The following is a 24,114-nucleotide window of genomic DNA, read 5'->3' as shown; positions in this document are numbered from 1 at the left end:
TACACTGAAGGGAATGAATCTGTGAAATGACCATGTCTGGGTTTTGCAGACTGAAAAGCATCTTCCTGCCATAAAACACTTGGTTTCTTAGACAGTCTGCTGCATTAGCACATGCTTCCCCAGTCTTCACTGAGTGGCTCAGGTAGCAGGCAAGATGGAGCTGGTATTTGAGGAGCCTTCTTGCCTGAAGGAAAAAACAGCCCTAAGTTTATTCTGCATCTGTAACAAATGACATAAAAAGAGGTTTCTAAGATCAGAGATACATACACGGTAAAAGGGGGGAAGGAAAAAACAGCCCTAAGTTTATTCTGCATCTGTAACAAATGACATAAATGACATGAAAAGAGGTTTATAAGATCAGAGATACATACACGCTAAAAGGGGATGTGGAGCAATATAATCTGTAAATTACATACAAAGGTCCTGTGTTGTGGAATGTGTGTAGGAAGATACAGAGAATCAAATATGGAGAAGGTTAAAAGGAATGGATGATTTCACAGACTGCATGGCTCTTAAACACAAAGATTCAGATGCAATTTCTGGGTCAGGAAGTTACAAAACTGAACTGCTGGAAGCTGTTGTCAGGAAAAGGAAGCCTGTGAATATTGAATGGGTTTCAAATGCAGCTGGTGTTACACAGTTAAAGCTCGTTTAGGTTCATATTTAACTTGTTGAATGCAGATAGGGGTTCCCTTAGTAATTTTCCACCCTCCCACCGCTAGAGGGATTGAAATTCCTCATGGGAGTTCCTCTGTCTGCCTGAGTAACTGCACTGTGCAGACAGCGTGCCCAGACTTTGCCAATTTTGGTGGACAGCAACAGCCTTGGCAAAGCAATGTCCTCATTTACCAGAACCAAAACAGAAACCAAACCTTCACTATTTTCTGGATCAGTTGCTTTTCTGTTGATAGTTTGAGGACTTGATTTGTTATCTTACACCAGTCAAGAAGACAGCTGTGTTTTAACTTCCTGCAGTCCCACTGGGCTTCAGTGGCTGTAATGGGCACTGTGGGTTATGGGCTACACTTAGAACTTTCCTGAATTTTAGTAAAATATGTATGGGTCTGGATGAAGGCTACAACCCATTTAAAAAAGGTCTAGCTTGATATTAATTGAATTTGCACCATGATCTTCCAAACAATTCTGCTTTTTGCTATTAAAAAAACAAACAAAAAAAGCCCCAGTGCTGCTCATGTTTAGAAAGAAATTCAAGGCTTTTAAACTGGTTAACATATTTGAAAGGAAGCCAGAAACTGGAGGGGAAAAGAGAGGAAGAAAAATTGCCTGTAGTTAGCCGGGAAGGGAATTTTTAATAGTTTAAAACTGAAGGCTGAAAACACCTCTAAATATTACGCGTGCAAGTGGAGATTATACAAATCACACCAGTGTCTTGCACAAGGTACCTGGTACCCCAAATGTGTCCTTGTGAATGTTTTCAGCTAGGAAGCTGAAAATAAAGATGAGCTTTTACCATCTTCTTGAAATACCACTAACGATATATATAGAAACTGATTGGCAGATATGACTAATTAATAAGTTATTATTTGTTAATGCTTTGAAGTCTGCAGGCTTTGGCTGCCTGGTGTCACTGCAGTGGTGCACAGAAGTGCTTCACGATTGCTCTTCCTTGATGTTTATTCCTGAGTTCTGACTGATATGGAGAGAAGAAGTAAAGAATTACATCAGGTTACTCCTCTTACAAGCTATGCACTGGGTGAGACAGGCTGTTCAGAGCAGGGCCTTATCCTGGTGTAACAGCACTTTATTCATCTCAAACACAGATGTAATAGAATGAATAATATAAGCCCTTCTGTTTAACTAATGTAATCGATCCTCTATCAAGTATTTGTCAGAAGAAATTGAGTACCTACGTTTGTCACAGACCCACAAAATAATTTGGGTTAAAAAGGAGGTCCAGAGGACATCCAAATGTGTTTGTTTAGATGAGATTGCTCAGTATCCAGCCGAGTAATGAACACAACTCCAAGGACACAGATTCCACAACCTCCCAGGGCCACTTGTTGCAGTATTCCACCACTGCCATTGTTGAAATAAGCCGAAAACCCAAACACAGAACCCTTTTCCGTACAAATAGCGCCTTTGGGCGGTGCTGCTCCCTCAGTGTTTGGGGATGCCCGCTCCAGGCGCGTCCCGCAGGTACCAGCGCAGGGGAAGGAAAGGAAGGGTCGCTGCTGCTGCTGCGCTTTCCCTGGGCGCCACAGCCCCGGCTCCTGCCTCGCGTGCTACAGGTGGAAAAGCCAGCGCAGAGCTGGGACAAGTAAAAGGCGCGGTTCACGTCTGATGGATTTTCTTTCTTGCCTCTTGCAAACAAAACAGCCCCGCCCGCGCCGGTGCTGCTCCCGCTCGGCGCGAATGGCCCTGCTCCTCCCCTCGCAGCTCTTGCTCCCGAGGCAGCTCTGGAGCGGAAGCCGCTACGGTTTCGGAGCCGGCACCGCACCGGGATTGCCCCGGGAGCGTCCCCGGCTCCCGCCGCCGGCTTTGCCCGGCTCCAGCATGGCGGCTCCGGCCTCTGCCCTGCCCGCTTCCAGCATGGCGGGCCCGCTCCGCCGCGCCCCCGCCCCTTCCCGGCCCCTCCTGCGCGCGCGCGGCCCCACCTCACTTCCGCTTGTGCAGCAGCCATTTTGTCTTTCCGCCGCCGCTGCTGCCCGAGCTTCTCCCTCCCTCCCGCCGCCGCGGGCCGCGACATTCCAGTTCCCCCCCGGGCGCGGCTCCCGCCGGGCCGGGGCCGATCCCGATCCCGCTTCCCTCATCCCGGGAGGCTCCTCCGCAGCTCGGGCGCGGGGGCGTCTCCCGCGCCCCCCCCCGCCGCGCGATGTCCAGCGAGGAGAGCTACCTGGCCATCCTGCGGTACCTGACGAACGAGCGGGAGCCGTACGCGCCGGGCACGGAGGGCAACGCCAAGCGGAAGATCCGCAAGGCCGCCGCCTGCTACGTGGTGCGCGGCGGCACGCTGTACTACCAGCGGCGGCAGCGCGACCAGCAGCGCTTCGCCGAGCTGGAGGTGGTGCTGCAGGCCGAGCGCCGCGCCCGCCTCATCCGCGCCGCGCACCTGGCGCCCGACGGCGCGCACCGCACCCGGCTGCAGACCTGGCAGGGGCTCTCGCAGAAGTACTGGTGGAGAGGTGAGCGCCGCGGGTCCCCGGGGTCACCCCCGAGCGCAGGGCACGGGACCGCCTCCAGAGGGTTCTTTAGCACCTCCGCTGATGGAGACTCGCAGCCTGTGCCAGGGCACAGGCAGCTTTACAATGTTTCCTCGTGTTCACGTGGAACTTCCCGTGTATTAGTTTATTCTCTTGGCACCTCCGGGCCCTTACTCCGTGCTCCTGACGCCGTCTGTTTAGATATTTATACACATTAGTGCGGTCCCACAGTTCCTTCAGCCTTTCCTTGTAAAAGAGGTTATTCAGTCCCTTAATCGTCTTTGTTGCCCTGCTGCACCCGCTCCAGGAGTTGTCCCATCCTTCTGCTGAAGGGATGTCCGCGTGGCCTCCCTGGCGGGAGCAGGAGGGGACTGTCACTTTGCGGCGTGACCAGTGCCTTTAAACGCCACCTCGCAGCACGTGGTGTGTGGGCAGTGACATCGTGTCACACCCCGAGAGGCAGGGCTCGCTCTGTGCACTACGTCTTGGTCAGGAAATTGTCCGAGGCTTGTCATCTGGTGGTGGTACCTTAATATATGGCAGCACAGAGTACAGCTGTCCCCTCCAGGTCTTGCACACAGCCCAGGTAAGGCAGTGACATCTCAACTGTGCCCTTGGGATAGGGTGATGATCCAGTCCACATGACCTGGGTTAGCTTTGGACCTCATTCATGCATGTGGTGGTGTCCATGTTAAAGTACTACAGCTGCCGGTGGTGGCAGTCCTGGCACTCGTTGTTTTACTTGTCTCCTTCTTGCAATGAGAAGCTGAAAAGACCAGACTAATTCTCAGCTGGGCTCTGAGTGGTGCTGCAGCTGTTACAGATGGTGGTGCCTGAACACCAATCATTCCCATTTGGGACTTTCTTTTGCCTGAGGGAATGACTTGATATCTTGTTCCCTTTGGATTTGGTGTTGTACTTTTAGCCCTAGGTATCCATTAAAAAAATAGCCTGCTTTTAACTTGCCACAGGCCCAGTGTGTGTCTGTATTGCTTCTCTTGTTCTGCTCTCTTCATTCATCAGCAAGTCTGTAATTTCAGCTTTAGTTTTCCCTATTTTCAGTTGGAGGGCTTTTGCTCTAGCTGCAGCCAGTTCCTCCAGTCCAGATCTCATTGAATTGAAGATCTCTTCATGTCAAGAAGAGATGTGGCATCTCAAAGCTGATATACCTATTCTGGATGGTGGTTTCCTTGCCTTTATCTGCATTCTCATTGTCTGCCCAGCATTGTACTGTTCTGGCATCTGCTCTCATCCTGTGCTGGAAGCTTCCTCCACGGGTCTCAGTGTAGCTTCTATTTGTCAGGAGAAGGCATTCTGTATTCTGTTGATCTTATTGGTCACCTTTATTTGCACACCCTAAATCCTCTTGCTTCTCTTACGCTGAGAATATTAAAATTCATTCCATGCTTTCAGTTCAAGTTTTATGTTTCTTACATGTGTCTCCCTTAAAACAATGTTTTCCCTGCCATTGCAGTACTCTCTGGCTGCTATGGACAGCAGCTTTGGCCCAGCTGTCATCCTGAGATGGACTTCAGCCTGGTGTGTGTTCTGCAACTGCAAGGCCATGGGCTCAGGGGCCAGGAAGGGTGTTAGGAATGTGATTTGCAGGCCAGAGACCTCCTGTCTATCTCAGATGAAATCAAGGAGATGTACAAGCTGTTGAAATGGGCATTAATATCTTAGGTTGCCTTAAGTTGCAGTTTTCCTGATCCTTGCAGAGATAGGTATTTAATGATCGTGCAAGTCATGCTCTGAGGAGATGTGAGCAAGCAAGTCTAAGTCTGTCAGCAAAGCTTTTGAGCTGTGCTGGTTTTTAAACCATAGAGGCCCAGCTGCTGTATATGCTTTTATATTGTCCTAGTGAAGAGAACAAATTTGGATTGAAAGCAATGCATGGAAAATGCCATGGGATCCAGAAAAGGACCCTGCACTTAGGATCTGTTGAGTATCTGGAATTATTTACAGAATTGCAGAATGTGCCGAGTTGGAAAGGACCCACAAGGATCACTGAATACAACTCCTGGCCTTGCACAGGACCATCCCCAAAAGTCACAAGAGTCATTCCTGAGAGCCGTGTCCAAACACTTCTTGAGTTCTGTCAGGCTTGGTGCTGTGACTGCTTCCTTGGGGAGCCTGTTCCAGGGCCCAGCCACCCTCTGGGTGAAGAACCTGTTCCTAAATCCTGTCTAAACCTCCCCTGACACAAATTCAGGCTATTTCCTCAGGTCCTGTCATTTATATTTGGTTCCACTGGTTGAAGTACTGGTGGGAAATTGATTTATTTAAATTCCAAAATCATAAGCAATTTATTTAAATCAGTGTTAATAGTACCTGTCAGTGTCATTGCATATAGCACAGTTGATCCCAGTTTTCAAAAGCTCATAAGTGAGCATTCCAATTCTTGTCCTCTTCAGGAGGAACAAGCCATTTGTGTGGGCTATATACAGAATTATATTACATTTGTCATTACCTTGGGATGATGAGACTAAATGTCTAAATACCTTTTTTTTTTAGCCTTAATAATCTTTCTAGGAGGGTTTGCTTGATGTAGTGACATTCTAAATGTTCTGTACATTTGTCATTACCTTGGGATGATGAGACTAAATGTCTAAATACCTTTTTTTTTCAGCCTTAATAATCTTTCTAGGAGTAGTGATGTAGTGACATTCTAAATGTTCTATCTCAAATGAGCAGTAGAAACATACAATGTCATGCAATGGTGTGAGAGAATCAGAATTGGTAATGTTGCATCAGAGAGGGAGAGTGTAGGTGACTGACTTTATTTCTCTTGGTTAGTATGTAATATTTTTGATTATTAATTATCGATGTTTTGCTAATCTTCTGCACAGCTATTTGTTTATTGTAAATTGAATTAAGATTAGAAGCCTAATCAAGCTCCATTAATTTTTCTTAGGTATTCTTAAGCAGGTTAAAGATTACATTAAAGAATGCAGCAAGTGCCAGGAAAAGTTAGATCGCTCTAGATCTCTCTCAGATCCTTCTGAAATGCTGGAGGAACTAGGACTGGATGCAAAATCTCATGAAGACAGTAATGAAACAGATGATGAATTGAGTAACACACCATCAATCCCAGCAGCATCCCCAAAGTCTGTGAAGAAGAAACCAATAGCAAAGCACGAGCTTGTGTTTGTAAGTAACATTGTTTACATCTGAATGGATTTGCATTTTCTATTACTGCATTCTTGGTCATGTACTTCTTTTCCATTGTTGTGATAATCTTGTAACAATAAGACTATAAATTTTGTCAAAGATATTGAATGTGTAGAAATGGGATACTGGTGTATATGTCATGAAATTAATTATAGGACATCATTGCTGGGAAATAAAGTCATGCTATATATTATGCATATAGAATCTAAGGTAAAATGAATGGCAGAATTGCCATTGCTTACAATTGCCATCACATATAAGATTCTTAAGGGCTCTGTATCTTTTCCTTAATGATGCTATACTGATATATAAAATTCTTGTTCATAACTGCAGGCTCACATGCACATAAAGCCATTTGAATTTAGAAACTTTTTCAGACTGTAGCGTAGAAAAATACAAAGAGCTGTTTGAATGTGTCTTGCCATTTTTCCAGTCTGTTTAATTGTGTTTGGAGGGAGGGTGAAACTTAAAGAAAGAAAACAGTAGTACAGTTAAGCTCTATATTCTACAGGCTTGAACTGATTGTATGGTTGCAGAAGATAATCCTTTTCTGTGTTTCAATATGAATGCTTAAAAAGGCACAATCTAAATGTAATGAAGTTCTCAAATGTTGTTTATGACAGGTTGACAGTAAGGGCCTTGTGAAGCAGTCATCTTCCAAACATTGTCTGTCAGTCTTAAACCAACTGAATCAGCAGAGGCTTTCCAATCAGTTCTGTGATGTGACTTTGCTGATTGAAGGAGAGGAGTACAAAGCTCACAAATCTGTCTTGGCAGCCAACAGCGAGTACTTCCGAGAGCTCTTCATTGAAAAGGGAGCTGTCACTAGTCATGAAGCTGTAGTGGATCTGTCAGGTGAAGTGCTGTGGGTTTCAAAGCTAGAAATCATAATATCCTAAGTAAGGAGTACAGTATTTAATTCAGTCTTTTTTGAGTGTTGAAGACAACCAAATTTTTTATCTTTTTTTTTCTTTGTTTTAATCTAAAAGTATTTTGTGTGGTTCATAATGCAAAAGTGATCACTCTGATTTTGCCTAATCTGATTTTCCATGGACTGTGGTATTTAATCTTAAAATTTCTGAGAAGCTTTTGATGGATTTTTATGTTGCTTGGACATATTTCCTCCTTGTATTAGTCACAAACGTTAAAAAGAGAACAAAATCAAATGCTTGAGTACATCAAGCGGGGATGTTGACAAGCTGCTTGGAGAGTTGTTCAGCTTAACAAATGCTAAATTGCTTCTTCTTTCTGTGAAGCAGAATTATATGTGTCTGCTTATTTCTCAGACCTGGTACATGAAAGACAGGAGCTAAAATATATGTTCTAAAAATAGCTTTGTAGTGATGAAGAGTAGTGTACAGAACATATGCATTCTGCATTGCTTTCTCATTTATTAACTGTCTCTCTCTGCATGAATAATAGGCATGCACAAACAATAATTTTCCAATGGGATGATCCAGAAGGTTCCCCCCATTAAATATTTGCTTTATTATTTATGCAACTGTGGACAGTTATACCAAATTCTTATATTTCAGCATTTCTATCTATATATCCATATTTTTATTGTTTTCAATAGCTACTTCCTTATTTTTCTTTCACATTGCTTGTTACTTAAGACCTGAGTACTTTCTGAATGTAGCAGATCCAGAAAGACTTAATTAATTCAATTAATCTCCTCTAAAAATATTGTGGCTCTCCCAGCATCTTGAAATATTCCTCAAAGAATTTTATTGTGAAAGTCTTTAAGCACTACTTCGCTATTGGAGAAGTTGTCTGAGCTTACCCACACATAGAAACTACATGAGGGGGAAGCTGTAGTGTAATTGACAATTAATTGAGTGCCAGTGATGGGCTTGTTATTTCCAAGTGCATTTTGCTCTAAATTTCAGGCTTAGCTGTATCAAAGGTGAACTGTTGTAATCATCATGGGATATTTTGGGATAATTTCATGTCATCATTATTTGCTCTAATATCTTGTTTTATTCCTGGTAGGTTTCTGCAAGTCCAGTTTCCTGCCTTTATTGGAATTTGCTTATACCTCAGAATTAACGTTTGACTTCTGTAGTATGGCGGAAGTGGCCATGCTCGCCCGGCATCTCTTCATGTCAGAGGTCCTTGAAATCTGTGAGAATGTGCACAAACAGATGGAAGAGAAACAAATCACAGTGTACCAAAAGGGAGATATTCAAACAGTAGAGTCAACACAAAATGTAGCAGGGCAGGCTGAAGTGCAGGTGCAGCCCATGGACGGTGTTGAGCAGCCTAAAGTAACAGCCAGTGAAATGCCAGTAGCTGTGAATGGAGCTCCTTCCTCTGCTGGGACAGAGGAGGCAGCAGCACCCCAGCCTGACCTCCTGAACCCAGAGCCTCTGGAGGCCACTGCAGGTGATCCTTCCAAGGCTGTGGAACGGTGTGAAACAACTGAGAATTACATCAAGATCCAGCTGGTGGAGAGCATTTCAAACAGCCTCTGCAACAGACTCAGCACTGAGCCATCGGCTGTGGAAGCCATGGACACACAGAGCCAAAGGGAAACTGAGACAGTTCAAAATCAGAGTGATACAGCACATGTGGACTCTTCTTCTGAAGACTCCTCAGAGACACTCAAGCAAAAAAGTGACGAGCAGAGCAGCTCCATTTCCCAGCCAGAAAGCCTTGCTTCCAGCCAGGATGATACCTACAAAAGCAAGCTTCGGCAGCGTTCTGTCACTGAGGGGGGATACATCAGGCTGCATAAAGGAATTGAAAAAAAACTGCAGAATAGAAAGACAAATCCTAAATCTGCAGTGCAGCAGGTATTCTGTCATTAGACTTCATAGTTACCAGAGTAATTTCTAAGCTGTGACAGTTGGGCAAACAAAATCCCAAAAGCATTGACTTGGTATCAGTATTCCTTCCATATTGAAGGTCCTTAGAGTGCTCAGTGGTCACAGTCTAGGTTGAGTATCTTCTCACAGCTTCTCATGGTTGGACAGAAGTTGTATCATCTCCCCAAAATCCTTAATGATCTGTGAACTTAATTCTGAGCTAGCTCATGTGTTTGTCAGTCATAGATACATACATCTATATATTAGAGAAGTGAGATCCTACATTTGTTCAGACTTGACAACAGCATTGGGAATGAAAAATTTTAACATCCCACGTAGATCTTAAGATGTAGTCATGAGTCACAATGATGCATTCCTGTTACCTTCTGATTGGGGTCAATGAAGAGAAAGCTTCAAAGAGCACTGCTGTTAAAAACTCTAGCACCTGAACATACTATATGTTAAATAATTGAACTAGTTCCAGTCACAGTTTTTTTTTATGAAACAGTCTTATTACTCTTTCCCCTTTGAGCACCTTTCCAAAGGAGTCCTGACAGTTTTGCCTACCAGAGCCACCAGTCCCACACACAGGAGAGTAATTTGTTATTATTTCAACCCCCTGGTAGATAGAAACTGTAGCATTAGTGTCTTTTTACAGATGGACAGCTTAAAGCCCAGATGCTAAAAGTAACACAATCAAAATACTTGAGCAACCTATTTATGCTGGTTGGAGAGCACTGTGGTTTTGTTCTGTTTTGGGAAGGGGAATATTTACTTTTGAGAATAGTTCCTGTTCATGTATTTTGCAGTTTTTACATCCAGCTCCTTGACAGATGAAGTGCACAGACCTATGGAGAAAAGAAATTGGTTTGGATGATTGCTCAGGATTGGACTCAGGAATAGGTTGCTGCTTTCCTAACTTGTTTTGTAGCCTTTAGTGTTTTGTGCATCCCTCAACTCCCCCTATGTCATGGGATGTCATGTAAGCTTTGGGAATGAGACACTCTTGAGTTCCCAATTTTGATGCTGGGAAGAATAACAGGAAAGAGATTACAGGAAAAATGCTTCTGGTTTAAATTACAGTACTTGCATCTGGCATGGGCATATTTGGGATGAGGTGTGCTTTGTAGGAATTAATTTTCCTAGCTCTTACTAATCATGTACTGAATAAAATTATTTTTGTGCTTCACAATTTAGCTAAGTTTGCATAAGATTTCAGAGCAACAGGAAAATGTAAAAAAATACATTAGAAAGTTTTCTCTGTGTCAAAACATAACAATCTTAACAAATGTCTCATTCTCAAAATAGCTTCATATGGGAACTTGCAAACTGCTTGATATCGGCACTTAGAAGAAGTGACAGGGCAGCTTTGGTAATTTAGCAAAGTGAGGCCTTGATTTCATAAGGCCTTTCTTTTATAATTCTTCTACCTGTCTACAACAGTTGGGAGAACAGGATGAAGAAATTGGGATGCTTGTACTTCCTTCCCTTGCCTTATTCTCAGGAACCCAAAGGGGACACACCTGATACAGGACATTTCAACCTGATTAGAATTTGGTTTCTAAAGAATTTGGCAGCAAGTTTTTATAAAGGAAGATGAGATTATCAGCTCCAGGTAGCACTGCCAATACCACCTAAAAAAACCCCACTAGTGCCTTATTCCTGAATAAAAATCTCTGGGAAAGCTGGAATGCTCTCAACTTGATAGAAATCCTGACTGGAAGTATTCTGTGATTCTTCTGTACCTATCTGTAGCTGTCATTTAGGCAGTTACTCAGGGCTGAAGAGTTCATTGTCCCTGAACTGGTAAGTCACTGTGTGACCATCATCTTAGTAAGTTTATGCTTTTTAAAAAAGAATGGTTTTCACTCACCTTGAGATCTGCAGTTTTGTAGTGAACTGAAATGAGGTAACTTTCAAGCAGCTAAGTCAGCTGAGGCATTACAATATTACAATTAAGAGGTATTACAGAAACACAGATCAGCTTTTAATACAAACTTTCAGACAAGGTGTGAAGTGCAATGCAGTAAAATTCATTCATAGTTTCTGTTTTTCCAACTTAGGTTGCCATGAAGCTGGTACAAAGAGGGAAAAAAATGAAACAGCCCAAAAGAGACACCACAGAAAATAACGAAGTGGAAGCACAGCACAAATGCACTGACTGTGGAATGGTGTTCCAGCGGCGCTATGCACTTATAATGCACACACTGAAACACGAAAGATCTAAAGAATATAAATGCCCAGTAAGTTGAGGGATTTGTTGGGTTTTTTTTTTCTTCTGTGTAAATCTTCCTCCTTATGAAAATTAATTCTGTAATTGTATTAGTAATTATTTTATATTGCCTTTTTTGGTATATATATTTATTTTCCTTACCGATTTCAGAGTTGGATGTAGCCTTGATCTGGATGGGGTGAGGTAGAATGGAGTGCAGCCACTTGGCCTGACAGTAGTGTGTGACTTGCTGCTCAAAACAGTGCTAGCATGGGATTTGCTTTTAACCCTACCAGTAAATGAGTGTTTAGTCTACAGTGGAAGTTAGTCTCACTGGGGGTGGTTCAAGAAGTAGCCATAAAATAAAAATTCACAACTATTCATTAACCTCAGACAAAATGGCTGTTGGAGTTGGGTTATAGATTTAACTCATCATATTACTGTACTTAAAACATTTGATCACTTCTGTTTGTTTTGTTTAATAATTCTGAGCGTTACATGCAAAGTAAGGTTGTAATATTTTCTGTCCCAGTTGTGTAAGAAAGAATTCCAGTACGGTGCCTCCCTGCGGGCCCACCTGGTGCGGCACACGCGCAAGACGGAAGCGAGCGCTGCAGCTGCAGGGGCCGAGGGGACAGGCGTGTCCTCGGTGAAGGGGAGAACCAAACGGGAATTCGTGTGTGACATATGTGGGAGAACTCTGCCTAAGCTCTATTCTCTCCGAATACACATGCTTAAACATACAGGTGTCAAACCCCATGCATGCAAGGTAAAGTCCTTTTGCTCTCTGATCAGATTAGTAATGTTCTCTGTTACCAACATTTTGGTATTGATGCTCTGCCCTAAAATTTATGTTAATCTTGGTCACTTCACAATAGGGAAAACTAGTGTAACATTCATGACAAAATTGCTTGTGGTCCAAGAGTGAGAAAACTAAAATGAATACGAGCTGTGCAAGTGCATATTCTTCTGTCTAGAAGAATGTCTTCCTTTGATTATTCCTTTTTTTTAACAGACCAGTCTGTCACTGGTGCAAAATCACAGGCTTGACCATCCTAGTTCCCCGGAAATACAGGAGGTTTTGTGCTGTTTGATGTTAAACACCTATTACATAATTAATTTTATATGTCCTTTTCCACCACGTGTGGATTTTTTTAGGTTTGTGGAAAGACCTTTACATATAAGCATGGATTGAAAATGCACTTAGCTCTTCATGAAGTACAGAAACAGTTCAAGTGCGACTTGTGTGAAAAGTCTTTTGTCACAAAAAGAAGTCTTCAGGAGCACATGAGCATTCATACAGGTAAGTGATGAGAAAGGGAATCCTTTTCTTTTGCTTGGCTGTTTTATGCTACTGAACTTTAATGTTGTTCTCCAGTGTCAAAAGAAACTGTTTAAAAAAATAAATGGTAGTTTGTTCTTTTTCCTCTGGTCAGGCAGGTGAGATTGAGGTAATTAGTAATTTTCTGGGGCTAAATCACTAAATAGTTTAGTGTTATTATGCAAATGTTCTATACAAGAGCAGGGAATTGTGGTTGGTCTGTTCCTGTTGTTTTATGTACGTATTTAATGCCTGTATCATGTCGATTCAACAAGAAAGAGGCTGGAATGTTCTAATGCACTTAATCTCCCCACCTCTCCTTTTAGAGGAAAACATGCTAAGTTAAATCTCTCAGGATCTCCATATATGTTTTACAAGATTTTCTGTACTAATACTGACATTTTGTAAAGCCTAGTATTTTGAAAGATCTTAGCATGTGAATGATGGCAATATAATAATTCAATACAAGCAGAGTTTTAAAATTGTAATTTGTTAAGACTGTCTGTGTTTCTGGTTTTCTGGGCTGAGCAGAATCAAGAGAGATACTCAGGATAATTTGTTCCTGAAATTAAGGAATTTGTATTAGTAGTCATCACTCCCTTGTTAATGAAATGGAGCAAAAACTTTTATTTTAAGGTGGTTTTCCACAAATGCAAGATAAAAGCAATGCTGTGTTTCTGAAGAAGTTGCATAATACATAAGCACAGGCAGTTGTGGTTTTTTTCACACAAGAAGGCAGGTTTTTAGGCTGCTCACTTTTCCTCAATAAATCATAGTTGCAGCAATGTATCTATGTTTAAATACATGAAATAAACTAATTTAGAGTTGCTACTCCCCCCTTGTGTGTTATTACATTAGCACATACAAAATACACTTAAAAATCCCATCAGTGTGTAATTAAACAAACTTCACTTTGTAGTACTGCTCTGATTACTTAAGGTAAGTTATATATGTGTTAAAAATCTGTCTCACAAAGCACTCCAGAGAAATTAAGGCCTGGCTTGGTAACATGTTTTGTTTTGTTTTTGCTAGGAGAATCCAAGTATCTTTGCTCCATCTGCGGAAAATCTTTCCACAGGGCATCAGGACTCAGTAAACACATAAAGAAACATCAGCCAAAGCCTGAAGTTCGTGGATATCAGTGTACTCAGTAAGTCAGGTGATGGGTGGTTTTGGTGGGCTTTTTTCTTTGTATTAATGATCCTAGTAATTTTCAAGATTAAAAGCAGCTCCTTGTTATAACGTAAAACTGTTCCATTGGCCTGGGATAAGACTTGGAAAGCGTGAGAATAAAACACATTTTTGTAAATACATGTGCTGGAGAGCAAAGGCTTGGTTTTAAGCTGTTACCTAGTTCTAGTTTCTTGCAGCTGTTCTCATTAATGACTTTGCACTGTAATTGGTGCTATAATCAGTAACCGTGTGGATGTACAGCTTTTTTGCAGGACAGACAAAAGAGTGTAAGGTTGTAAGAGGCCAAGGGTCTTCAGGCTGGTTTTGCCCTCTTTTAGTGTGATAGTGGATTCCAGTTGGATTTGAAGCTGTAGAGTCTGCAATGTCCTGCACTTGTGTTCAGTGTTTGCTGAAATTTGGCTGTGTTTAGGAACATTGCATACTGAGAGTCACTGACTGTTGCAGTTTTCTTGATTATAAAACACATATGACCACTTAAATATTGCAATAAATGACATTTGTTTTTATTATGAATGGCATTTATTATTATTTACATGACACCATTGTGGACTTTAGCAAAGCAGAAACTGTAACTGGAAAGTGTGTTCTTAGTGCATTAGCAAAACATGGATACTTTTTCCATGACCAAGCAGACTGTAGGGAACATTTCAAGTGCCCTGCAGAAGGACAAATAATGTTTAATTTTGGAGCTCACAATGAGGTCTCTGGGAAGCTCTGTCAGATATTAAGAGTGGTACAATTTATATGATTGCCTGTAGCAACTCAAGGTTTTAAAGAAAGTGATAATTGAAAGAGTTGTTTAAAGTATCTCAGTGCTGCTTCATACTAGCAAAAATAATATTTTCTAAATTATCAAAACTTACTTCAGTTCTGTCAACAGTGTTTTTATTTAGTGATTTTTAATACTAAAAGCATTAATTTTAAAAACAAAAAGAACAGAGCTAATACATTGCACAGACACTGTTTCATGAAACATACTATGGAAGGGAATTTTAGTTCTGAAGGTGAGATATTTATAGAACAGAAAATTTTTACTCAAGGCACTAGGGCCATGGATGCAAGAGATCACCTTGACAGAGAAGATATTTTGACTCCTCAGCTTCTTCAAAACAGACCCAGTCCTTGCTGCTTCTCCAGCAAAGGTCTCTGCTAAAGATATAATTCATGTTGTCAACAGTGGTTTAGAGAGCTTCACTAAGCAATAACCAGACTTCAAGTTTTTAGTTTGGTGGCTTGGAATGGAAAACTACCTTTCAGGCTTCAGTCTGAACTTCTGGCTGGTTGAGCAAAGCTGACCATCAATTATTTTCCTAAAATGTTCCTGGAAGTTTTGCAGTGAAGTGTGTGTTTGATTAAACTGCAGTAATGCATAACAGTGTATGGTGGTAGTTTGAGTTTTATACTTCTCTAATGACTTTTCCAAATACACAATCCTCGAGGAAAGAGTACCAAGTGCCAACCCCAATCAAGCCCCTGAGACGTCTTTCTGATATTTTTTATGTGGATGTGCAAACTGAGGATCTCTTGAGAGCCCCATTTGAACTGGAGAGGTGAGACTTTCCAGCCGAGGAGGAGGAGGAGGTTGTTTGGGTGGCTCAAGGACTGTTACCCTTTTTTTTTCCTCTCCAGAATACCCATTATTCAGACAATGTAATAGCAAATGTTTTGTTCCTGTATGGAAGCTTTTCTCCTCATTTTCTCATTCCAGTGTTTGATACTATAGAAGGTTTTTGCCAGCACCTTTGCTTGCTAGCATTGCTCTGCCTCTGTCCTTTCTTGAGTCATGCAGCTGTATGTTGTTACATGAGGAAGAGAGACAGATGAGCAGCAGAATTTCTTTCAAAGGGAGAAACCAAGTTTTTGATTAGACCAAACTCTGTAGTCTTCATACCAAAAGGAGCTGTATAGCCATACTATGGCAAAGTATAAGTGAAGGAAAACCATAAGTTAGCCTGGGTTAAGATGTGTACAAGCAGCAAGCTAAAGAATAAGTATTGATACTTTCAGATGCTTTCTTGCAGGATTATGAATTTGGGTGTTTTTATTTTATAAAAAAAAAACCCTACATTAAAAACAACAAATTCCAGTTGATCTTTGTGTCAGCCCTCTTTGTTTAAGGAAAGAAGCAGCTGTTACTGTCCTCATGTGTTTATATGGTATAATACACATTTCTAATGTCTCCCAGTTGGTTTGCCTTTGATTATTCAGCATTAAAACTGCAGAAAGAATATAGTTACTCATAACAGACAAAAGGGTTTCAGAGGTCCTCAAGTTTTATTGCAGGCTTTCAAATAAGCTGCTGTTCTTTTTAATTTTTCCTACTTCAGAATGCGATTGTGTTTTAAATAAATCCTGATGGTGCAGTAGGTGTTCTCAGTCTTCAGTTGCTATTAAAGAAGAGGGTCCCAATGCCTTTGAAATCAGTGCTTTTCTTGTATGGGATGCTAAAACATTTGCTCTTACAGGTGTGACAAGAGTTTCTATGAAGCTCGGGATCTTCGGCAGCATATGAATAAACATTTAGGTGTCAAGCCATTTCAGTGTCAGTTCTGTGGAAAATGTTACAGCTGGAAGAAAGACTGGTATTCTCATGTAAAGTCTCATTCTGTCACAGACCCTTATAGGTAAGAGGAAATTAATTTAACAACTGAAATGTACTAATCAGAGTGAGGCTGTAGAGATCCACAGCCTGTCCACAAGGCACTGCCTAGTCCAGCTTTGAAGTACCAATGGATTGATGGTCTCTGGGGTCTTGAGTACTTGAGGATTGATGAATGGTGATTTTACAGAGTGTGGGTTGGCTGCTAACCTGGGGCACAGTGCTGGAACTAAAAAGTGAGGTCATTAGAGGATAAATACAATCAGTAAAGTTAGAAACTTAGGTGATCTCACTTCTCTAGAAGGGTAAGTGGAAGCTTTGTGGCTGTGGATAAGAGGAAATGTAGTTGAGTCCAACAGTATTATTTCTAATTATGGAACTACTTACCATATAAGACAGTATTGCCATTAAATTTTGCCTACTGTAAATAAGTGCATTTTGGCTTAAGATATAAATGTGCAATAATGGTTCTAATAGATTTCTCACATTAACACATTTTAGATGTAATGTATGTGGAAAAGAATTTTATGAGAAAGCTTTGTACAGAAGACATGTAAAGAAAGCCACACATGGAAAAAAAGGAAGAGCAAAACAAAATCTGGAACGAGTTTGTGAGCACTGTGGAAGAAAATTCACACAACTCCGGGAATATAGGAGACACATGAACAATCATGAAGGTATGTACAACACAAATAATCATTACATCCCTCAACCCCTAAAAACACAATGTGCAAGGGGCTAATTGTTTGTTTGAGTCTGAGTAATTGTGTGCCCTGTCTGGCAAGACATGAAGGAGTTTTTACAGATTCTCCAGTTTTATGTGAATCCTGGTTTGGTAACTTGCTGTCAATGATTCCCAAAGGTTAGTGTTGGGGGAGTTTCTAAAGCTCCAGTCACACACAGGGACTGTGCCAGTTTGTCCTCAGTACCTGAACAGAAGAGGAACATTGTTACAAGTGGCTAAGAGTGCTAAATCTGGCAAAGAATTGGATGCACTAAAACATTCTCCATTTTCAAAGGCACACACAGTTAACAAAGTACTCTTCAGATAGGAGAATGATTGCCCTAAATTTAAAAAGAAGAAAAGGACCAATATTGGAAGTTGATCAACTTCTTCATTTATGACAAGTGATAAGTTGTATGATATTTGGAGAAAATATGAAAACATTTTATGTTTCTTGTTAAAGAATTATGTGCATTTTTACTTTAGATGTAAAATGTGAAATTGATTTTTGAGTATTTGGTTCTTTCAGCTGTGTTGGGAGTCTATATTCTCCTGTCCCAGGGCAAAACCCACTTTTTTTTGAAGCATGTCTCCTTTTAAAGAGCTCTTAAGAGTAAATCTGACAGCTATCTAACTATTGAAATAGAGATTTTGTTTGTTTCTAAATAGCAAAAGTGTCCCATATAGGTACGTAGCCTAAATCTACAGTAGAATAGAGATTTTGTTTGTTTCTAAATAGCAAAAGTGTCCTGCAGTAGGTACGTAGCCTAAATCTGCAGTAACTGTCACAGAGGAAAAGCCAGTAGTGAGATGGTGAGTTTGTCACCACCCACACGCCCTTCTAAATAGCAAAAGTGTCCTGCAGTAGGTACGTAGCCTAAATCTGCAGTAACTGTCACAGAGGAAAAGCCAGTAGTGAGATGGCATTTGTCACCACCCACACGCCTCATTAGGCATTACAGACCACAGAACTCAGATGTTATGAAGGAAAATAAGATCATACAAACATCAGGTGATGTATTTGAACATTTGCAGTGAAGAGAAGGGGTAAAGCTGTAGGTGTACAGAAGGATTGACAGAAGCAAAAGGATGACTGGAAATGCAAGTGACAATTTCTGTGAAGTAAAACATTGTCCAGAAAGGCATCAAAATGATCAGAATTCCATTAAGCATTGTGCACTTAAAATAAGGAAGAAACTGCATTAAAAGGAATCTTGAGAAGTTTTTCAAAGTAAAGTGTTGGATTGCGCTGGGCACTTGTGGAGAATCTTCTCTACTGAATGCATTATGCTTGCACTGTATTGTTACACAGAAATGGAGAACAGGATCTCTCTCTTACATGGCAAACATCACAGTATTGCTCTGTGTCAGAACCCAGAGCATCCCTCTGGGTGCCCTGGATGGCCCAAGCCCCTGGCAGGGGGCTGGGGAATCCTGGCAGGAAGCTAAAGACACTTTGGATTTCAATCCTAACCCATGGGGCAAATTACCAACCTTGTATGAAGAATTACAATCACAGAAGTTTAAGTTGAATGATAATTAATTAATTACAGAGTGAAAAGTGGAATTTTGGGGATTTTATTATAGGTGTCTAGGAGGCAAGATGGAGGGATTTGGACGTTGTCCTTCTTCCTTCTTCCTAGCCTCCATATTCTGGGCGATGTTGGCACATATGGATTGGTTTAGGATAGAAGTAGACAGCCTAACATAGGTGATAGGTATTGGTAAATAATGGTAAATAAAGTACATGTAGTTATTAGTATAAAATGTTGACACCAGCTGTGCTCCTCCTCACTGCTGTTCTTGCTGTCACTGCTGCTCCTGTGACCTCTGCTTGCCTGCCCCACGCAGGTGTGAAGCCGTTCGAGTGCCTGACGTGCGGCGTGGCGTGGGCGGACGCGCGCTCCCTGAAGCGCCACGTGCGGACGCACACGGGGGAGCGGCCCTACGTGTGCCCCGTGTGCAACGAGGCCTACATCGACGCGCGCACCCTGCGCAAGCACATGACCAAGCTCCACAGGGACTACATACCCTGCAAAATCATGCTGGAGAAAGACACCCTGCAGTTCCACAACCAGGGCACGCAGGTGGAGCACGCCATCAGCATTTTAGCCTCGGACATACAGGAGCAAGAAACCGAGATCAGCTTTGGTGCTGGTGAGGGCGAGACTGTGGTAGTGACGGGAGAGACGCTGGAAGCCATCGAAGCAGTGGCAGCTACTGAGGAATGCACGTCAGTCTCTACCCTTTCTGACCAAAGCATCATGCAGGTGGTAAATTATGTACTGGCACAACAGCAGGGACAGAAAATGGCTGAAGTGACGCAGGCCATTGAAACTGTAGAAGTGGAAGTGGCCCATGTAACAACAACAGAGTCGATTTAGTGTATGAGAGAGCAAGAAGGGTGAGGTTCTGTGTCTGTGAGAGCCAAGTGTGTAATGAGTTATCTGAGGCTTTCACTGTTTTCAAATGGTTAATCCTCAGTACTGAATGTTGTGATGACAGAATACTGCACCATGCATTAGATGGAAAAAGTACCAATACTCCAGTGTGGGCCAAGGCTTTGAAAGCTAAGATTTCTATGCTGGCTGTAACTTTAAACAAAACAAAAAGGTTAAAATAATGTTTTTGTGTCATGAAGCATCATACTGTAACTTTGAAAAATTAAAAACATATAAAAAGGCTGCACTAAAAACTAGAAATGCACAGCTATTGGTAATTTTTTGTTTGTTTTGATGTGCATTTCATCAAGTTTGTGAGCAAATTTCCTGTATTGGATTCTGTCTGTTGACTCCCAAGACAAGGGAGGTGGTAGAATGCTTTGTGTAGGCTTGCGCTTCATGTGGCATTCAGAAAAACTGAAGCTTTTTTCTCTGGGCAAATGCACCATTGGTAGTTAGTGAATCCCAGTTTGGAAGAACTTACTTAAATTCCAGGTGCGTGGGTGGCTGGTTCAAGGTTCAGCAAAATGCTGTACAATGTTTTATAGCTAATGGGCAGGGATCTGCCGAGTCTGAACAAGATGGTTGTGAATTGAAGTTGGCCAGAGGACAGCCCACCACAGGGAGGCTGCTTAGGGAAGTAAACTCCTTTTCTTTTGTGAGGGAGGAGTTTGCACTGCAGCCTCTGCACACAGCCACGTTTAGCTCCACGTTTAATTGGAAGCTGTTGCCAGCATTGATGTGTGAACACAACGCAGGCAGCTTTGTGAGGGATGCTTCTGGTTTTGCTTTACGTTTGATGTAAAAACTGTCAAAGGAAAAAGGTCTAATGGCACACTTTTTCAGGAACTAAGTCCAGGTCGTTATGGACTGATGTTGTCTTGTACTGTATTGAAAGGAGGAACCCTGATAATTCCCAAGCAGGACATATGACAGTATCAGGGTAGGGAAATAGGAAAATCTTAGGATGAGGTAAAACTTAAATTGTCTCAAAATTACCAGAATCTCTAGAAGACTTATTACTGCTGCTTTAAGAGAAATACTTCTAGGGCCAGTTGATACCTGGTGTTACACCACATAGCTGGAAAAATCCTTAATGGGTGTTCCTGCACGTAAGTGTGAATGACACCTGTGCTTGGCCCAGGTTTCCGTGTCCCTGGTTTAATACCACGAACAGGGCACATCTTAATCTCTACAAGGTGTGGGTTCCTTTGTTGCTGCGTGTTTTATTTTAAGCAAGCAGCATGTCTGTCAAGGAAACTGAAAGTGCTTTGCATGTGAACAATCAGAGCTGTAGTCTTTAAATTCTTCTCAGTCTGTAGTGGTATCATGTTTTCTAACCAGGACAGCAGTAAGATACCTGAGCAGCCAGAAACTTGTAATATTGCAGGGTAAATTTCATAAATAAAGTGACGTGCATATAACTCTGGTACCTGTGAAACAGATCCACTGAACAAAATTTCAAACCCTGTGGCAAAGTAACCACCTCATTTGAATTAGTATTTCTACTTTTCATCGTATTTAACTATGTGGATATCTGTCTACTAAGCTACAGAATGGACTGTTCTTTTTATACTTTGCAATTCTGTAGATAAGCAGTTGTTGAAAAATTTTTATGTTTGAGTCGTGGATCCAAATTAATTTGTAGATGCCTATTTCAAAAGTCAGGGTCTTATTTCAGAGAAATAATGTGGTTATTTATATATCCTGCACCCCTTTACAATTGTATTATTTTCTAATTACCAAATGGAGTAAAACTAAAATGAATATTAAAAAAAAATTACTGTTAGCTGTAACTTGAATTTTGTATGGTAAAGAATCTGGAGATAGCCATCCTGCTTAAAATTAAAATACTGCCATTATGATGGAAACAGATTTAAAAGAGCACTAGATAAACTTGAAAACTTACTTCAATGTTTGTATCCTAAAAATAATTATGTATTACTAAAGTGAAGAAGTGTTCAAGGAAAAATAGCTGTAAATAGTGCTAGAACATTATTTGTATATTTAGTGTGTTACCTTACAAAAATAATATTACCAGCACCTTAGTTTAATCTTTGGTGCATTTATTTATTTGCCCAACCTATGGAAGAAGCAAAAGTGAATCTGAATTTTGGAGCTTTCTTATCCACTGTCAAAACGCTTTTACTGACTCAGTGATCTGCTGTTTAAAAACAACCACCAACCAAACTGATAACAAAAGGTTGTTTTCTAAACAAGACTCGGCCAGGAATGTCAAAGCTGAATGTTGTGGCACCCCTTTCTTAACATGCTGTGCCTTACCTTTTCAGAACGGTGTGAGGTAAGTGGGGAGTGTCACTCTCGGCTTTGCTGTTCCCATCTCTGAGGGGTTGCCTTATGTTTTTCTTTGGACTTCAGCACTTAAGACATTCACTACCCTTCTGCGAAAGTCAGACTGCAAAGGTGCAGTTGGTATTTGATTTTTTAAAAAATAAAGTTAATGAGAAGTGTCTGTTCATTAAGTATTCCTAGTGAATTCCTGTACATAATGAATCAGATTTGTACATTCTGCTGTTTTTATTTAGTGTTAGATGTATAAAGTTATGGTTATTTCTGTCACCAAATAAACTAAGCTCTGCAATGAATTGCTCTTTCAAGAAACTTTCTTTTTCTCCAGGGAAAGAAGATGTTGCATATTCCTCTGCAATATTTCACTTTCCATATACAGACAGAGTCTGGCTTGGATAGTTCTGCTAACACCTGTTTTTTAATTCTTGCTTAAGGCCCAAAGAGTTACGGTGTATGAGGAAGGGAAACACTGCCCTCCTCAATTGTGTCAGAACGTGGCTGTACAAGAGCACAGTGCTAATGAACACTGTGGATATTGGTACTGAAATTGCTTTGGCTGCAAGATGAGGTATCTGCTGAGCCCCCCAACACCCAGCTGTAACCATTCCGGTTTGTTTCAGACGTTATTTCTCTTGACTTGGGTGTACAACACTGCACCCCAAAGCAAGCACCAGCCAGCACTTCCATCTTGGCTCTGCCCTGGGATGGATGTCTGAGAAGGGGTTGTGGTGTGGAGGCTGTCCTCCAGTGTCAGTCTCCTGGCTGAAGGATGAGCTGTACAGCTGCCTCCAGCTCTGGGAACAGGGTCCCATGCCTTTCCCTTTGCTGAGTTAAGTGGTGCTTTTAGATGTGGAGTAGTGCAAGCTCTTCTTGTCGTGGCTTTAAATTGTACATGTGAACAGGTTTGGAGCTGCCTCCAGCTCTGGGAACAGGGTCCCATGCCTTTCCCTTTGCTGTTACAGGAATTTCAAGGCAGCACCGATGTTGCAAAAAGCCTGATTATCTTCTGTGGTTCATCCTAAGGGAATGCTAGGAGCTTCTGAACTCCTCTGTGAGCCCCTGTAAGTAACCAAGCTAAGTCTATAAAGAAAAGTGGGGGTTTCAGAAGGCTGAGTGCTGAAGGAGTAAGGTAGGCTTCTATTGAGCAACTACTGCTCCACAGGGATGCAACTACAGATGTACAGCAGCCAAGTGATGTGTGGATAATTTTTTGCCCCGCTTTGTTTCTATGGGAGTTACAACCATGTCATTCCTTGCTGTTAAAGGAAGCACCATGAATTTCTGCAGCCCCAGTGTTTAATGCTAACATCCAGGACCCAGTCTTACAGTTGTGGCCAACAATGTGGTGGAACCCCCCCAGCATCTCTGGAGCAGCTCTTAACCAAGGTCTATTCTCCTGCAGAAAAATTGCAGCTGCTGCAGGCGAGAGGCCCTGGTCACTGTTGTTAGCCTCAAGTGCAGGGCTGTTGGGGAGCACCCTTACAAGGCTCGAGTGACCTTTAAAGGACTTAGCAGAAAGGAAATTTTTTTGTTCCCCTACGAAAAGTTTTGTGCTGCAGGCTTTGTCTCTCCTCAGGGGTCAAGTGCCCTGCCTTCCAGCACCGCTGAGTTAAGTGGTGCTTTTAGATGTGGAGTAGTGCAAGTTCTTCTTGTCCTGGCTTTAAATTGTACATGTGAACAGGACTGTCACACAAGCACCTGAGTAACAGAACTAAAGCAGCCTTTTAGGCCCTTGTTTCACAGTTACCTGTACAGCGCCTGCAGCTGTAGATGGCAGCTGCTGTGAGTGGGGACACTTCTGTCACCAAAGCACTGCTGTGATTCTGTAACGAGCTACTGAGCATCAGCCAACACCTTACATGCAACTAATCTTTACAAATCAGGGGATGCTGGGGGGAAAGGAGAGATATTTACATTTTTATTATAACTTGCATTAACTTTAGATTAATAACTTGTACTCCTCGGAAAACATCAATATGGACTCATGACTTCAAGTTTTAGTTGAGCTCTTGCTACAGAACCACAAAGACTTTTTGCACATCCATCTCATCAGGAACTCCAGTCCCAAGAAACAGATGTAAGAACTGAGCCACATGCCAAGCAGAAGTTTTCCAGACCTTGTTCCATGCCACTGCAAGTCCATGCTCTGGTTACCAGCCACTCCTGCCTCCTCC

General features: G+C 41.8%; 2 protein-coding genes across 2 annotated transcripts; one reads left to right on the top strand and one right to left on the bottom strand.

Annotated features, from left to right (window-relative positions):
• Positions 1-112: 112 nt before the first annotated feature.
• Positions 113-2,707, bottom strand: LOC120513362. The gene is made up of 2 exons (XM_039732710.1): positions 1,872-2,707; positions 113-184 (listed from the first exon to the last, which is right to left on the bottom strand). Exon 1 carries the CDS (start codon positions 2,705-2,707, stop codon positions 1,940-1,942), a length of 768 nt encoding a protein of 255 aa, XP_039588644.1. The 3' UTR covers positions 113-184; positions 1,872-1,939.
• Positions 2,658-22,236, top strand: ZBTB11 (zinc finger and BTB domain containing 11). Its single transcript, XM_039732708.1, has 11 exons — positions 2,658-3,143; positions 6,076-6,311; positions 6,956-7,187; positions 8,325-9,127; positions 11,203-11,382; positions 11,884-12,120; positions 12,510-12,654; positions 13,705-13,822; positions 16,332-16,490; positions 16,967-17,142; positions 19,041-22,236. The coding sequence occupies exons 1-11, from the start codon at positions 2,834-2,836 to the stop codon at positions 19,571-19,573; spliced, it is 3,129 nt and encodes a 1,042-aa protein (XP_039588642.1). The 5' UTR covers positions 2,658-2,833; the 3' UTR covers positions 19,574-22,236.
• Positions 22,237-24,114: the final 1,878 nt, after the last annotated feature.

Source organism: Passer montanus, unplaced genomic scaffold (genome assembly GCF_014805655.1).
Source record: "Passer montanus isolate IOZ18808 unplaced genomic scaffold, ASM1480565v1 scaffold80, whole genome shotgun sequence".
Classification (NCBI taxonomy): Eukaryota; Metazoa; Chordata; class Aves; order Passeriformes; family Passeridae; genus Passer; species Passer montanus.
This window is presented reverse-complemented; position numbering and strand designations above follow the sequence as displayed.

Coding starts and splice junctions, on each gene's coding strand:
- ZBTB11 (XM_039732708.1), top strand. CDS start 2,834: ATGTCCAGCGAGGAGAGCTACCTGGCCATCCTGCGGTACCTGACGAAC. Junction 9,128..11,202: donor CTAAATCTGCAGTGCAGCAG/GTATTCTGTCAT, acceptor TTTCCAACTTAG/GTTGCCATGAAGCTGGTACA. Junction 16,491..16,966: donor TCTGTCACAGACCCTTATAG/GTAAGAGGAAAT, acceptor AACACATTTTAG/ATGTAATGTATGTGGAAAAG.
- LOC120513362 (XM_039732710.1), bottom strand. CDS start 2,707: ATGTCGCGGCCCGCGGCGGCGGGAGGGAGGGAGAAGCTCGGGCAGCAG.